Below are 14,915 nucleotides of genomic sequence, written 5' to 3'. Positions count from 1 at the left end.
GACCACGATAGCTTGGTGGAGCGTATCGGGTAATTCGACACTAAAGATGTATAAACCATATAAACACACAATAATCAAGCAAACAAACACAAACCAAAATAAATCCCAAAAATATAATGTTCAGTTCAATTATACCGTCCAAAGTAAAAAAAATGCGAAAAATATAAATTCTATTCTAACCTATACTAATCCTAAACTGTGCTCTCATGCTCTACCCGATGCCTCGGGCCTTCGCCACGGACGTCCTTCGAGTATAAAATACTTTGGGGCATTCCCCGGATAAAATAATACAAGTACTTTGGGGTATTTTCCGACCAAATGATACATTTGATCCAAAAATAAAACCATTCAACAAATATTTTGAACATTCAACAATCCACAAGTTCTAAATTCGCCTACCTGAACCTACTATTTGCCTACCCGACTCAACCTATCATGATTCTATTACATTCAAGATCATCAATGGATCAAAATTAACCCGGATTCAATCAACATTAATATCCATTTCAAATCAAACAATCTATTCAAATTACTTCATTAACTTTCGATTCCCATCCCAAATCATTTTTAATCATTGTTCCAACATAACAAATCAACGATAATACTTCAGCAATCCATAATTAATATCACTCGACATTCACCATTCACATCACACATAAAAGTCGAGATGATAACAATCAACCACACACAACAATAAAAATTAACTAAGGATAAGAATGAGATAAAGAGATGGACATTAAATTGAGGCTATTATTCACCAACTTGAATTGATTTCAATGAATACAGAGGTATTTCAACGATGACATAAGCCTCGTGGACCAACAAACCACGAACTGACCTTGAGCTCGAACCCCTCCAAAATCTCAAAGATAAACCCAGTGACGTTTCTGGCCAGTTTTTGATCGAAAATCAACCAAAAATGAGAGAAATCTGAGCTGCGGTGGTACTTGTGGAGTTTTGATGGTGAATTTGGTGAATTTCTCACCAAAAATAGTCAATAAATACCGTTTTTCCTTTCTCTCTCTCGAATTGCTCGATCTCTCTCGTTCTCTATCTCTCTCATCTCTCAATTTCTCCCTCTCACTGGTTAATCTCCCTCTTTTTTAATTTTCGTATGTGGGTGTTGTTGCTCTCTATCCTGTGAAGATGAAACCCAGAAATCAAAAATGGATTTTTTTCCCTTTTTTTCTTTTTTTCCTCTATTCTTGTGTGTCCCTCTTCTCCAAAAGTGGAAACCCCCCTTCCCTGCGTGAATATCAATTATCTCTATCAATGGAAGAATTCCCTATTTTTTGTGTATGCATTTTCTATATGGGTATGTGTCATGGAGTACGGTTCATGGAATTTGTGAAGAGAATTTTGTGAATTTTATGGAGGAGGGTCCATTTTTGCGTGTTTTGTCTTTCAATCGTGAGGACCAGTGATTTCTCCCCTCTTTTATTGTTATTTTTATTTTTCTTCCTTTTTCTGTGTGTGGGAGTGGGGTAGTTGGGGCATAGGGTATAGGGTAAATGGGGTAGTGGTGGTTAGGATAGGATAAGATTTGTTAGGGAGTTTGTTTAAAGTTGTTATTTTTGTATTTTTGTGCGGTATAATTACATGGTTGAGGGTACACAATAAGATAAGGTAAAAATAAATAAAGTGATATCGGGGAGGGACAAAATTATCTGTCTACATATACAGCCGTCCACTAAATTATATGCTAGTTTTAACTCTAGTTATTTAATTAGCTTAAGTGATAAAAGTTAATTATTCAGTTAGTTTGTTAATAATTGTTTTACAGCAGTCAACTTTTAGAAGTTTGTTAGAGTGAGTTAATCTTGTATATAAGTAGTGGTGTCATTGGCTTATTTTTCACTGTGTCAGCGACATACAATTTTGCCCGTGCGGCGCCCATGGTTCCCCTAACTATGGGCCAGCCTTCCTCATTTTCCAGGTCTTTAGCACGATCCTGTGTCTGTGGGAAGCTCACCTTAGAGGTTTTATCCCTTTGGTTCCGCGATATCAACATATCGGCTGACATGGCCAATGTATAAGCAACTCTTGTGGCGCACCTTCAATCCTTGGATCTCATCCATATGCGCTCCTGGGGATGGCTACGGACATACTCATCGCCCGCCTGGGCTTGAGCATCGCCATCACATGCACAGTTCTATCCTCAAGCTTGACATCTCCTCGTGCATGTGCACTTGGCCTTTGCTTCGCCCAAGTAGCGCAACCCTCAATCCTTGGCCTTAGTCACAAACGTCTTTCTTAGACATGTCCTCTCATGTCTTATGGCATAGCCAAACATAGCCCATGCACCTTGCATCCAAATTCCATAGCACAGTGTCGCCCCACAACTGTGTGTCTAGGCCAATAGACCCTTGCTCTCTTGGCTGAACCTTGTCCAAGCTCACAATTCAGCTCACGAGTCTCTTGGGGGGAGTATCTCGATTGCTCTATCGTCTTGGAGGCATCCTTCCATCACTTAGAAAGCCTGCGGGACATGTCGGTTCATATAGCCAACCTCTAGCCTTGTCGGGGCACCCAACGCTAGTCCACCCAACCCTGCGTAGCCCATAGGGTTCCTGAGCCCTATGAGTACCTTGCACATTCCTTTGACATGCCAAGGTAGGCCCTTGAGGTTTTCCCTCAAGGCAGCACACTTGGGGTGGCCATATGTCGACACACCCGGGGGAGGCTGGTAGGCTGTCACCATGTATACCCCCCTTATATATGCTTAAAATAAATAATCCCAATATTTGGAACTAGACATCATTCTGTCCGAGAATCATATTGGGGCTTAGACTATCCATTCGACCTCCAAATTTGGTGTTGTTTGTTCCTACTTCTCTCTCTTGACTTCCCTCACACCTCTATGAAGTTTCATCCCATTCCCATACTCATGGAATGAGTTTTGGCCTTCGGACCAATCAATAAATTATGACAATGCCACTGGACATTGGCCAAGTCAAGCCCTTATCCAAATAGACTCCAACCGACCCCAAATTTTGTAAGCATACATAAGGTACCCTTAATATCAACACTTTAAACTGAAATCCATATATTTCACTTGTAGCTTAAAATGGCATGGCACTGACATTAAATACCGCACTTGATCCTCACCATACCTCCGCCCCCTTGGGCTCACACCAAGCCCTCTTCAAATTACCTTGGCACTCTTAGGAAATGTCATGCAACATACTAGTGTTTTTTGCCTCATTTTATGCCCCTTTGCCTTATCCTCAACTTCAGCACATGCCGCCTGCATAGATGACAGAGGTGCAGCCTAGTTGGCACGCACAGTCTTGCCGGTTAACAAGCCCTGAAACTTTGGGGTGTCACAAGTGGTTTTCTCTCACTGTACTCCTTACTTCATTTCAGGAAATACAAGCAGTAATTATCCATACTATATGTTGTTCTTCTTCTTTTCTTTCTTACATCATTGCTCCTAGAATAGAGATCTAACATAACTTGATAAATAGTTTATTCAACATGGGTTCTAATGATGACTATATTTGTTGAACAATTCTGCATTGCGTAGCTTTACTGGATGTAACTTCTTCAGACACATAGATTATTTGTGTTTGAGTTGATTTGGAAAACACCTCACTCTTTCACTTCCCATTCTAAATTTATGAGATAGTGGCTGAGATGTTTTCTTTCTTTTCCAGGTTCTTTCACATTTGACAACTTTTGATCTCTGTAATTCCGAGGGAGTAAGGAAAGTTATATTAACAACAACCATTTGTCTTGTGGGTAAAAACTGAAGGAGGCAAAGATCAAAGATACAAGTATTCTTTGAGTGTCTTGTATTCTTATTTATGTGCAGTTACTGTATTCTCCTTCAGCTTGCAGGTTCAAGTCAACCTTAGTTTCAAGTGTCAAAGTCTTACTAACACCTAAGCTATGTGATTCATTGAGGTCAATGGAACATGTAACGATAGGCTCCAAATGCCTGTTTGCTTGTCAGATAAGATTAGAGGAACACCAAAATAGATTTTGTAGATAGAGTAAGCACCTTGTACTAAAATAAGGAAAATCTATTAAGCTTTGTTTTGTACTCGGGGATATTGTTTGCTGAAAGAGGACTATATACTATCTTTTATTTCTCCAACAAGGACAAGAGTTTTGGTGAAGGTTTTCCCCCCTCCCCTTGGCATTATAAATGAGAACCTAAAATCACTTATTTTAGATCATTGCTATCCACACTGCTCAAAAGCTACGCATGTCACATCCTATCTAGGAGCAGAAAATTCTAGGCCAGCTCTACAGTTTAGATTGAATTGATTTCTATTTTCTCTTGATTCTACAACTAAAAGAGAAAAACAAGTTAGAAACTCTTACCTTAAGGAACATGGTGTATTTTGTTTGTTGTTTGATTCCTTTTTATACTGAATTTTTATTGGCCGTATGATTTTATTAGACGAATGAATACTACAGCGAAAGGGTGATACAAGAAAACCAAGGAACACACGGAATTGGCTTAAAACAGTCCATTAATTCAAAGAATCGAGGACCCTTTTGAAGACCACTCTCAAATTCAAGAATGAAATATAAGAAGGACAATATAACTAGGTGTTTGACACCTTTTGCAGCCAACAACAAACTAAGTTAACAACACAAGATGAAACAACAAGGAGAACAACAACAACAACAGCAAAAACGGCTTCACAATATAAGATACAAAATGGATACAAGATTACAAAAGAAAAATGATAGATAGATAGACCACATGAAGGTATAATGTTAAGAACCCAAGAATGGTAACTCTTGGACCCTTAACACTACACACAATAATAAACCTATCTCTTATGAAGACACAAGATCGGAATCCACCTACCAAGCATCAATGTTTCCAAGCAAATGCAAACACAAGCGATTCTACACTTGTCTAAGCCCTAATTTTGGTTTTGGGTGCCTCAAGGAAAGAGGACTTGTATTTCTTTGTCTTGTAAGACTTACAATTTCATTCATAAACTAAGTAAATAAAACCCTACATTGTTCTTTATATATTTATTACAAGATATAAATTAAAATGACCAAAAGGGCCTTCAAAGAGTGGGCTGCCCATCAAGTGTAAGTTATGGGCTGATTTTGGTGTGTTTTGGGCCTCTTCTACACTTCAATTGCACACACCAAGTCTTGGGACCAATTCATACCATATCCATGATTATTCTTGTATCATCCTCTCTGTCTTAAGAGGAATTTGCCCATAAATTCACGGCTTCATGTCGTTCAATTGGCCAATTCAAAAGAAACCACTCAAAATAGTCCGCAAAACATAAAGAGCCCGACAGCTCAATAATAACAAGGGGCGTATCAAAGACGAGCTAAAAACAGCCCATAAGAAATGCACAAAAATAGTCCACAAGCTAGCCAAACCCGAGAGCATAATGACAACAAGTCTCGAATCCAACATCTTCATTTTGACCCTAGGCTTCCTATCTCTCTTGAGATTGGCCTTCAATCTCATCCGACTCAAGTCTCCTTCTATCACATAAGATTGTCGTAGACTCCTTATCCTCCATGTATCTCTCTACCCTGTGCCTCTTCTTGGATGTGTCGATTTTTGGAAAGGAAAGTTTCAGTTGAGAGACTCAATTTAGTAATGTTGAGCTTCGGTTGTGGAGCTTGGATGGGAGGAAATTGGCTTCCAAGTCCTCCTTGTTGGACTTGATCAACTTTCGAGGGAAGTGGTCTATCTTGTTCTTGGTTTTGAGGGTTATTTGGAGCTTGGCTTGTGGCATTATGTGGTGGTATTGGAGGATTGGTCATTGGAAGTAAAGTTTCAGGAGTAAAAGCACGAGAGTTCCATTGACTCTCTATTCGATCCAACCTCTCACTCACAGTTACCACATTCAAGTCAATTTTTTCAAGACCCACATTTGCCCTAGCAAGGTCTCGGGACAAAGCATCAAGGAGGGCCAAAATAGTTTCCATTATGGCCAAGAAGTTACCTACAAAACAACAAATAAGTTAGTTGTACAATAATGGTCCTCACACTTCCTCTCTATGGTTTTGTCTCTCGGATTTTTCACACTTTTATCTCACAAATGCCGTAACCTTGCTTATACTCCTTGAGACATCTAGAGGTGGACCAAGTATTACAATGACTCAAAAGAATAAGACATACAAAGGAACATATACACGAAGGACGGTTTCAAAACTAACTTACAATCTAGTACTAGCTTGTAAGTTAGTAATGAATCAACAAACAAAACTAAAGAAACAACACAATAAAAATAGAAGATCAAATTTTGAGCTTAAAATTTTCGTGTGAACAGTAACTTGGGTGATGTGGCAGCATACCATTGGTCATGGCCCCACAATTAGTCACTAGTTGAAGTTGACAAACTTTAGTTACTATGTAATGAAAACACTTGGTTTTGGAGGGAAAGTATATGTCTTAAATCTCCTTTAAGTCTAATCTTCAAAAGGCAAGACTTGACTTTGTACAATTCCCATAAAACAAGGTCCCTTGAAACAAGAAAAGTGGTTGAAAAGTAGATGTCAAGTCAATAAAGTGATGGCTCAAGTCTTCTCACAAACAACTTTACAACTTGTAAGTTCACCTTTTTGAATCTATGTTACACTTTTGGTTGTCTTAAGTTGTAAGATGAGATGAAGAACAAAACGAACACCACAACAACCTTCAAGAACACGTCAACAAAACAAAAATAATTTCCACCCCACGGCAAACATCAACACACATTAGTGTCAATACACGGCCAAGGTTCTTTTTGGTGTTGTATTTCGGTTTTAACAAAGGTGAAGGTTGTGATGAATGTCAAGAACTCAACAACAACTTTATCAAGAGCAACAAAAACACCAACAACGTCCAACCAGGACTATAACAACAAGTCTACACGTCCAAGAAGAACAACTTCAACACACAGTCATGGTCTTGTTTACAACAACAACATCAATTTTTTTAAAGCTCAAATCTAGATCGACTCAATGTGTTAATGGACAAGAATACTAACACTTGAAACAACAACACAAGCAAAATAAATTCTAGACCTAAACACACAACATTCGGCCAAGATACAACAACAACAAGTTCAACTTCTCGACCAAGATCTCAAGCTCAAGAACACGTCTTTTTTTTTATTTTCTTAGCAAGAAAGCCCAAGATTGGTATTGTAAGAACAAAATCAAAGATGGCTTTGATACCAAATGATACAACAAAACCAAGGAACACACGAAATTAGCTCAAAACAGTCCAAATACACTCCAAAAAGAGTCCACTAATTCAAAGAATCGAGGACCCTTTTGAAGACCACTCTCGGATTCAAAAATGAAATACAAGAAGGACAATATAACTAGGTGTTTGACACCTTTTGCAGCCAACAACAAACTAAGTTAACAACACAAGATGAAACAATAATGAGAACAACAACAGCAACAACAAAAATGGCTTCACAATACGAGATACAAAACGGATACAAGATTACAAAAGAAAAAGGATAGATAGATAGACCACATGAAGGTATAATGTTAAAAACCCAAGAATGGTAACTCTTGGACCCTTAAAATTACACACAACAATAAACCTTTCTCTTATAAAGACACAAGATCTGAATCCACCTCCCAAGCATCAATGTTTTCAAGCAAATGCAAACACAAGTGATTCTACACTTGCCTAAGCCCTAATTTCGATTTTGGGTGCCTCAAGGAAAGAGGGCTTGTATTTCTTTGTCTTGTAAGACTTACAACTTCATTCATAAACTAAGTAAATAAAACCCTACATTGTTCTTCTACACTTCAATTGAACACACCAAGTCTCGGGACCAACGCACACCATATCCATGATTATTCTTGTATCAAAGGGAGTACTATGTAAGCATGTATAGATCAGTAAGATCATGTTTAATTGCTTCTTAATTAAAGACCAGTCCCTATGGAGACAATGTTACGTTATTCTCATCTTCCTAATCCGTGCTCGCAAAAATTACCTGGTATCCGTACTGGTAAAAGGATGGAGGTACTCAGTGGAATAGTCGTAGTGTGCATAAGTGACCTAACAGTGACCACCACCATTATCAATTTGGTTGTTTATTAAAAAAATCATGCAACTCCATTCCCTCCCATGCAGGAAGACCACTGGCCTATAATTTTGTGTGAATTTCTGGTGCGATCATTGGGTATCATTAAAAGAAAGAGAAAAGACATCAAAATGTTGAAATTTAGCAAATTCTTGAAGAACATACCTGAAAGATTTGATTTTTATATATTTTTGGGATTTAATTTGTTGATTCTTGATCTTTATAGAAAAAAATTGTTGTATAATTTATGTATTTTATTATTGTGTATTTGATTGAAGATTTTTGGTGGATAGAAATGAAAAAAAAAAAAAGGAAGAAAAAAGAAATGAGAATGGTGGGATGTGAGGAAGAAGAAGAAATGGGGGTGGTGGGGTGTGTCGAAGAAGAAGAAATAGGGGTGGTGGGGTGTGAGGAAGAAGGGGAAAAAATAATGGTTAAAAATAGGGAAAATGCATCGTTTACACCCCAAACTATACAAAAAAAGTCTAAGCCACACCTAAATTATACTAGTGACCTATTACACACCTAAACTATAAAAAAGTGATACTTTTTACACTTTGTAAAGCATTACACCACTTGCACGTGGTGCGGTGTTCCATACGCGCCTGCCACGTCAGCATCATGTCAACATAATTAGAAAAAATAATAAATTTATTATTTTTATAATTTTTTTCTTTTTAATTTAATTTTTTTCCTTCTTCTTTAATGTCTAAAACCTTCATTGTTATGAAATCTATGTCCAAAACCTCAATTGCTATGAGGTTATGAACACCATATTCACCATTATAAACTTTATTCCACCAACAAAATTACCATAACTATGCAGCCAATTTAGAAATGAAAAGCTTTAGTTGATTTTGTTATGAGGTCAATGGAGATTTATCCCACCAACAAAATTACCATAACTATGCAGCCAAAACCTTAATTCCAGCTTCTCCATTTAGCTGCCACCATACTACAAATTGTTATATTATTAACATTTTCACTAATTACGCCTTACTACTCAGATATTCTCAGCGGGAACCATAACACTGACACAAGAACCACAGATTGAAAAATGTCCTGTTGCGGCAAACTTGTCAATTTCAACACTCATAGCTTTAATTTCATCCAAGGACTTTCGCATCTCAGAAACTTTGAATTTGATTTTTTCCAACAATTTCAAGTCTCTTACCATACATATGTTGGTATACGCTATATCAAACGTAAAGTACACAAGATAAACCTATAATATTCAAAGCACTTGTTCCTCTGAAAGCAGCCATAGGAGGAAGAGGCAGCCAAAACCTCCATTGTTATGAGGTTAATGTCCACGACGCAATTTTTTGATACAACAATTTTTTGGAAATTATTTTTCAGATTTTGAAGAGCTTTATAATAATTTTGGGGACCGGCTGATAATTGTTTGAAGAAACTAGCGTCGATTTGGTGGGGATAGATGGTGGGGTGTGAAGAAATTGTGTTATTTGGTGGTGGGGGTGATGAAGAAGATATGTTGGTTGGGGTGGGGTTGGAGTTCGGAGGTGGGGGTGATGAAGAAGATGATGGTTTGGGGGTGGGGGTGATGAAGAAGATGATGGTTTGCTAGTGGGGGAAGGGAGATGGATGCTGGAGGTTGGGTAGAGGAGTATTTTATCTTTTTATTTTATTGTTGTATCAATTTTTAATGTAGACGCTCCTTTTTTTATTTAATTAATTATGTTTTTTCCATGTCAGATCTAGGGGGTAAAAAGTATCACTTTTGTATAGTTTAGATGTGTAATAGGTCACTTAGATAGTTCAGGTGTGACTTAAACTTTTCTTGTGTAGTTTGGGGTGGAAACGATGCCTTTTCCCATTAAAAATATTAAAGTGGGCCCCACTTAAATTTTTTTTACACTTTTCCCCCTCCTAAAACGCGCTTTTTTTTTTGCCACGTCAGCCGTTAAGGGAGTAAAATAATACATTTTAAAGTTCATAAGAGGGTAAATAATTAAAGGTGAAGTTTAATGGCTAAAGTAAGTTTTCGTTAAACATGTTTTTTCTCTAAAAGAAAATAGTATGACCACTAAATGCTTTTGAAATATATATACCATGATGAGAAGTATGCATCTCTCTAGTAGAAATATATGAAAAATATGAGTTGGCATAATAGAGATACAATATATGAGAAGAATGCATCTCTGTAATGTTACACTTTCTCTTCTTTAGGATTTGTCAAGGTGGATCAGTTGAAGCCGCGATCGGAGGGCTTCAATCTAATTGTCAAGGTCCTAAATACTAATGTGGTGATTGACAAGAACCAAAACACCAGGCACCAGTCCCTACCGTCATACAGGTATTATCAAGGGGAAAAGGTTGAAATCGCTCGTGTAGCTGAGAGCCTTGTTGGAGATGAAACCGGAACTATCATATTTACTGCTCGTAATGAACAAGGTAAAGTCATCTTCTTTTTCTCATTTCTTTTTGTTGCCTTGAGAAGTTCTCTTTTATGAACTTACTGCATTATGGTCGTCACATATTTGAATGATGTTAATATGGTACCTCTGTGCTTATGATAGCTCTGGTTTTATGATGTAGTTGACTTGATGGAGCCAGGTAGCATCCTACTTCTTTATGGTGCAAAAATTCAACTGTATCGAGGCTTCATGAGGTTAGCTGTAGAGAATTGGGCACATATCAAAATCGTAGAACCCGTGGAATTTGTTGTAGATGAAGATGAAGATTGCAATGTATCTTGGGTTGGGTATGAGGTAATTCGCAAATATGAATGATGAAGAAAGAGCTCCACATTATTCATTACGTTGGCTCTGCCTTAAAGAATGCCTTGGTGTATATGTTTTGGATTTTCTCGGCACAGAAGCTCGCTGCATCAGCTGACTGCCGAAAATGCTATTAGATTGTAGCATTTCAACGGCAAAGTTTCGAATTTGCATGGTGTTCTCAGCCTTAGCAACGCGCTTTCTTCATCATGTCATTCTCAAATCACTTTTAATTAGAAAAATTTTGGTAGCTAATGTGTATCGAATGTAAATCAAAATACTTAATTCTTCATTTTGTTTAATTTCAAATGATACTCTGTCCTTCGGATTTACTTGTCATTTTGACTTAACACACCTATTAAGAAAAAAATGATTGGTATAATAACTTTATCGTATTACCATATTAATTGATGTTTCTTGTTTAGTAATAGGTATTAGAAAATGATTTGAAGAATAAGTAATTAATGCTAAGAATTTTTCTTGATTTGTAAAAATAACAAGTAAAAATAACAATTAAATTAAAAAAATAATGACAAATAAATCCGAACGGATGGAATAATTGAGAGCGCGTCAATTGGAAAATAATGTTTCAAATTGTGGATAGTCTATGAGCTCTCCGAGGACAAAAAAGATCCACTTGAACTACTCCTTCATTCCAAATTACCCGTTCCAAATTGATGGTACATTAATTAAGAAAAATAATTAATAATATAGTTAGTTTATTATAGTACCCCTACATTTTAATTTGAAGAAAAACTAATTAATTCAAAGGGTAAACATGAAAAAGAAATTATCTATTCTTGATTAATGAAAAAAGATAAATAAAATAAAAAATTAAATTAGAAAATTTGGGACTAAGGAGTAATAAGTATCCACCGTCTAAAGTTTGGTAATGAATGGTCACCCACTTCTTATTTTATTGTAGAAAAATATTTCTAATTTCTATATGTAATGTAAAAATCAGTTAACTTTATGCAAGTATTCAAGAAAAGGTTATGACAAAGAAGTTCTTTGTGGTATAGTTTCATTCCATATTAGTTGAAAAAATTGTATGCCACGGGCAGGTGAGCGCGGGGTGGGGGTAGGCATGAAAATAGTCCTTGGGAATCGTGTCAGCTGTCAGATCTATATTGCAGCCAGACGTATTTCTTGAGTATACTATTGTTTCTGGCATCCCAATTGATATACTAATATAGTTTGATTAGACACTAAGTTTGAAAAGACTTTTATAATTTGTAGTTTAAACTAACTGTTAACGTGGTTGAGATTTGGAGTAGTGCATATAATTTGGAGGACAAATGCACTAGGGGATCTTCAGAAGTGCCACTACTTCTTTCTCCATAATTATCACTTTGCAGTTACACTATCATAAGAAATCTCAAAATTGAGGAGAAAGATGGCATGCATGAACAAAGGATGGGAGATTCTAAGTAGAAATATCAAGAACTGCCTCAAAAGGAAAAAAGGAATCGAAAACAGAGACAACAACATAGCAGAAAGATGGGAGATTTTGAGTGCTAAGAACAATTGGGAAGGCTTATTTGACCCTTTGGATTTCGATCTTCGACGATACCTCATTCACTATGGCCAAATGTGTCAAGCCATCTACAATGCATTCAACAATGAGGAAGCTTCTAAATATAGAGGACTCTAAATATAGAGGAACAAGTCGATGCTCCAAAAAGAACCTCGTCACAAGAGTGGGGCTCGACAAAAACAATACCTACAAATATGAAATCACCAAATATTTATATGCAGCTTCAGATGTACCAAGTGAAACTGAGAAGGTGAAACAATCAAATTGGATGGGATTTGTTGGTGTTGCCACTGATGAGGGTAAAGTTGCATTAGGCAGGAGAGATATTTTAATTGCTTGGAGAGGGACCGTGATGGTCTCAGAATGGAATGATGATTTTGAAAATTCATTGGTCCAACCAACAGAAATCTTTGGAGAAAATACGAATGACATTCTAGTACACAAAGGTTTTTATTCAATTTATACTTCTCTTAACTAGGCTTCGGGTTTCAATCGAACAACCAGTGCTAGAGATCAGGTAGTACACCATTTTGCTTTCTACATTTTAAAGCAATTATCTAGGGGTTACTCATTAAAATTCTCATTTGTATTTTTACATTGAAACAGGTTCTTGAAAAAGTTAAAAGGTTGTTGAATCAATACAAGGAGGAGGAAGTGAGCATCACTGTTACAGGCCATAGTTTGGGTTCATCATTATCCACACTATGCGCGATTGACATAGTTGTGAACCAGATCAATAAGTAGTTTCCAGTGACTGCATTTGTGTTTGCTTGCCCACGAGTCGGAGAAGAGAATTTCAAGGAAGCTTAGGGAAAACTAAAAACCCTTCAAATCATGCGCATTAGCAATGCGTCTGATCCTGTTCCAAGATCACCAAAGAATGGACTCGTAGACGGTTCTGAAAATGACTGGAGAGTGTATGAAGATGTTGGCTTTGAAATTCAATTGATACAACAAAGTCAAAGTACTTGAAGAAATGCATAATAGTCATATTCTGGAGGTTTATTTGCACGGTATTGCCGGAACCCATGGACCAGAAGAAGAGTTCAAGTTGGAAATAAATCGGGATATTGCTCTTATGAATAAGGCGGAGGATGTGTTGAAGGATGAATATGGTGTGCCAGTGTCATGGTGGATCGAGAAGAATAAAGGAATGGTTCAACAAGAAGACGGGTTTTGGATTCTCATGGATCACGACGATGACACACTTATTTCTTACCATAGATTGTGATTTGTTATCTAATCCCTTGGTTTTATTGTAAAACTTCATGTATTCATCAAGTGCCAGTAATAAGCGAGCACAATATAGTCTTATACTACACGGGCTTTATCATATTTGTTCAGATTAAAAGGGATTGAGTGCTTAAATGAATCATAGCAAATTTGTTTTATTTAATTTGATGTTCATACCAGAGCAGTGGGTCACGCAAGCCTTTTATCTCTTTTCTTCTATTTTCAGTGAAGTGGATGCTTTTAATTCATTCAGATGTACTTTTCCTTCTTCCTTCCGTGCTGACTTAAATGGATTTGTGTGCATTAATTACGATCATCTTTTAAGCTTTTGTACAACTATAAGATTTAGTATGTCCTGATGTATTTTTCTTTTTCACTGAAATGGTTTAATATGTACTGATGTATGTACCATGCACAAAGTAAATTCTAATTACCAGTGATTTCTCAAGCATGTTGCAAGCTTATTATCTGTTTATCTGACAGTCTTCTATGATTTTTCTAGCAACTCAATTACTGGTTGAAGGATATTTTATTTTTCTTCGAAACAGTAGAAAAAGAATCTATTCTTCTTCTTTTTACTAGATATTGTGCAACTTTGAGTAGTCCATTTTCTAAGATGTAGTATTCTCTTTCAGTTTCATGGTTGGAATAACTGCCATAACTATTTATTCTAGAGGCTATGTGCTGAGGTAACTCCTAAATAAGCTCGTAAGGTTTTAACCATCTAAAGGTTAATAGCATCATCTGTAAGGAATTTGCACATGATTATGTAGTTTAGAAGTAGCATATATTTGACCTTTTGACCTTCTAGATATACCATTAACACCCTGCAACAGGTGTACTTCATCTTAAATGAGCATGTATAAGAGTCTCATGTAAAAAATTTATAGGTATTTGAGTGTTCGAAAATGGTGTGGCTTGCACAATAGTAGTACCAGTTTATTGGCCTGTTGCCTTACCACCATACGCTAGAGAGAGCAAGATATCTGGGTCTGTTTATATATTCCCCCTTTAAATGAATGATGAGGTTGAAAAAATTCAATGACGTGAGTGTTGTCACCACAAATTTGGGGTATTATTAGAATTAAAGGAAAATATAAGTGATAAAAATATAAATGTCTTCATCAAACTAAAAAGAAAAATTAATTTAAAATGTAAAAGGTTGAGGGTACCCAACGCCTCACTTTTTGCTTTTTTTTTTTTGTTAAATTAAATTTTAACTTTTTTTTTAGGTACTTTTTTGTTTTACTACACATCTAAAACAAGGTACAAAAGAGATTAAAAACTTATTTGATCAAATTTTAATTTTATTCAAATGAGCTCTAAAAGATATTTTAATTTAATTTTGATGTCTATTTAATGATGGAAAAACTC

The 14,915-nt window shown here is 36.5% G+C and overlaps 1 protein-coding gene and 1 pseudogene across 1 annotated transcript; both read left to right on the top strand.

Moving 5' to 3' along the window:
* Nucleotides 1-9,468: 9,468 nt before the first annotated feature.
* Nucleotides 9,469-10,908, top strand: LOC107858135 (uncharacterized protein At4g28440-like). Its single transcript, XM_016702853.1, has 4 exons — nt 9,469-9,553; nt 10,221-10,445; nt 10,590-10,762; nt 10,870-10,908. The coding sequence occupies exons 1-4, from the start codon at nt 9,469-9,471 to the stop codon at nt 10,906-10,908; spliced, it is 522 nt and encodes a 173-aa protein (XP_016558339.1).
* Nucleotides 10,909-12,167: 1,259 nt separating this feature from the next.
* LOC107858136 lies at nt 12,168-13,539 on the top strand (annotated as a pseudogene).
* Nucleotides 13,540-14,915: the final 1,376 nt, after the last annotated feature.

This window comes from Capsicum annuum, chromosome 2, assembly GCF_002878395.1.
Source record: "Capsicum annuum cultivar UCD-10X-F1 chromosome 2, UCD10Xv1.1, whole genome shotgun sequence".
NCBI classification, from domain to species: domain Eukaryota; kingdom Viridiplantae; phylum Streptophyta; class Magnoliopsida; order Solanales; family Solanaceae; genus Capsicum; species Capsicum annuum.
This window is presented reverse-complemented; position numbering and strand designations above follow the sequence as displayed.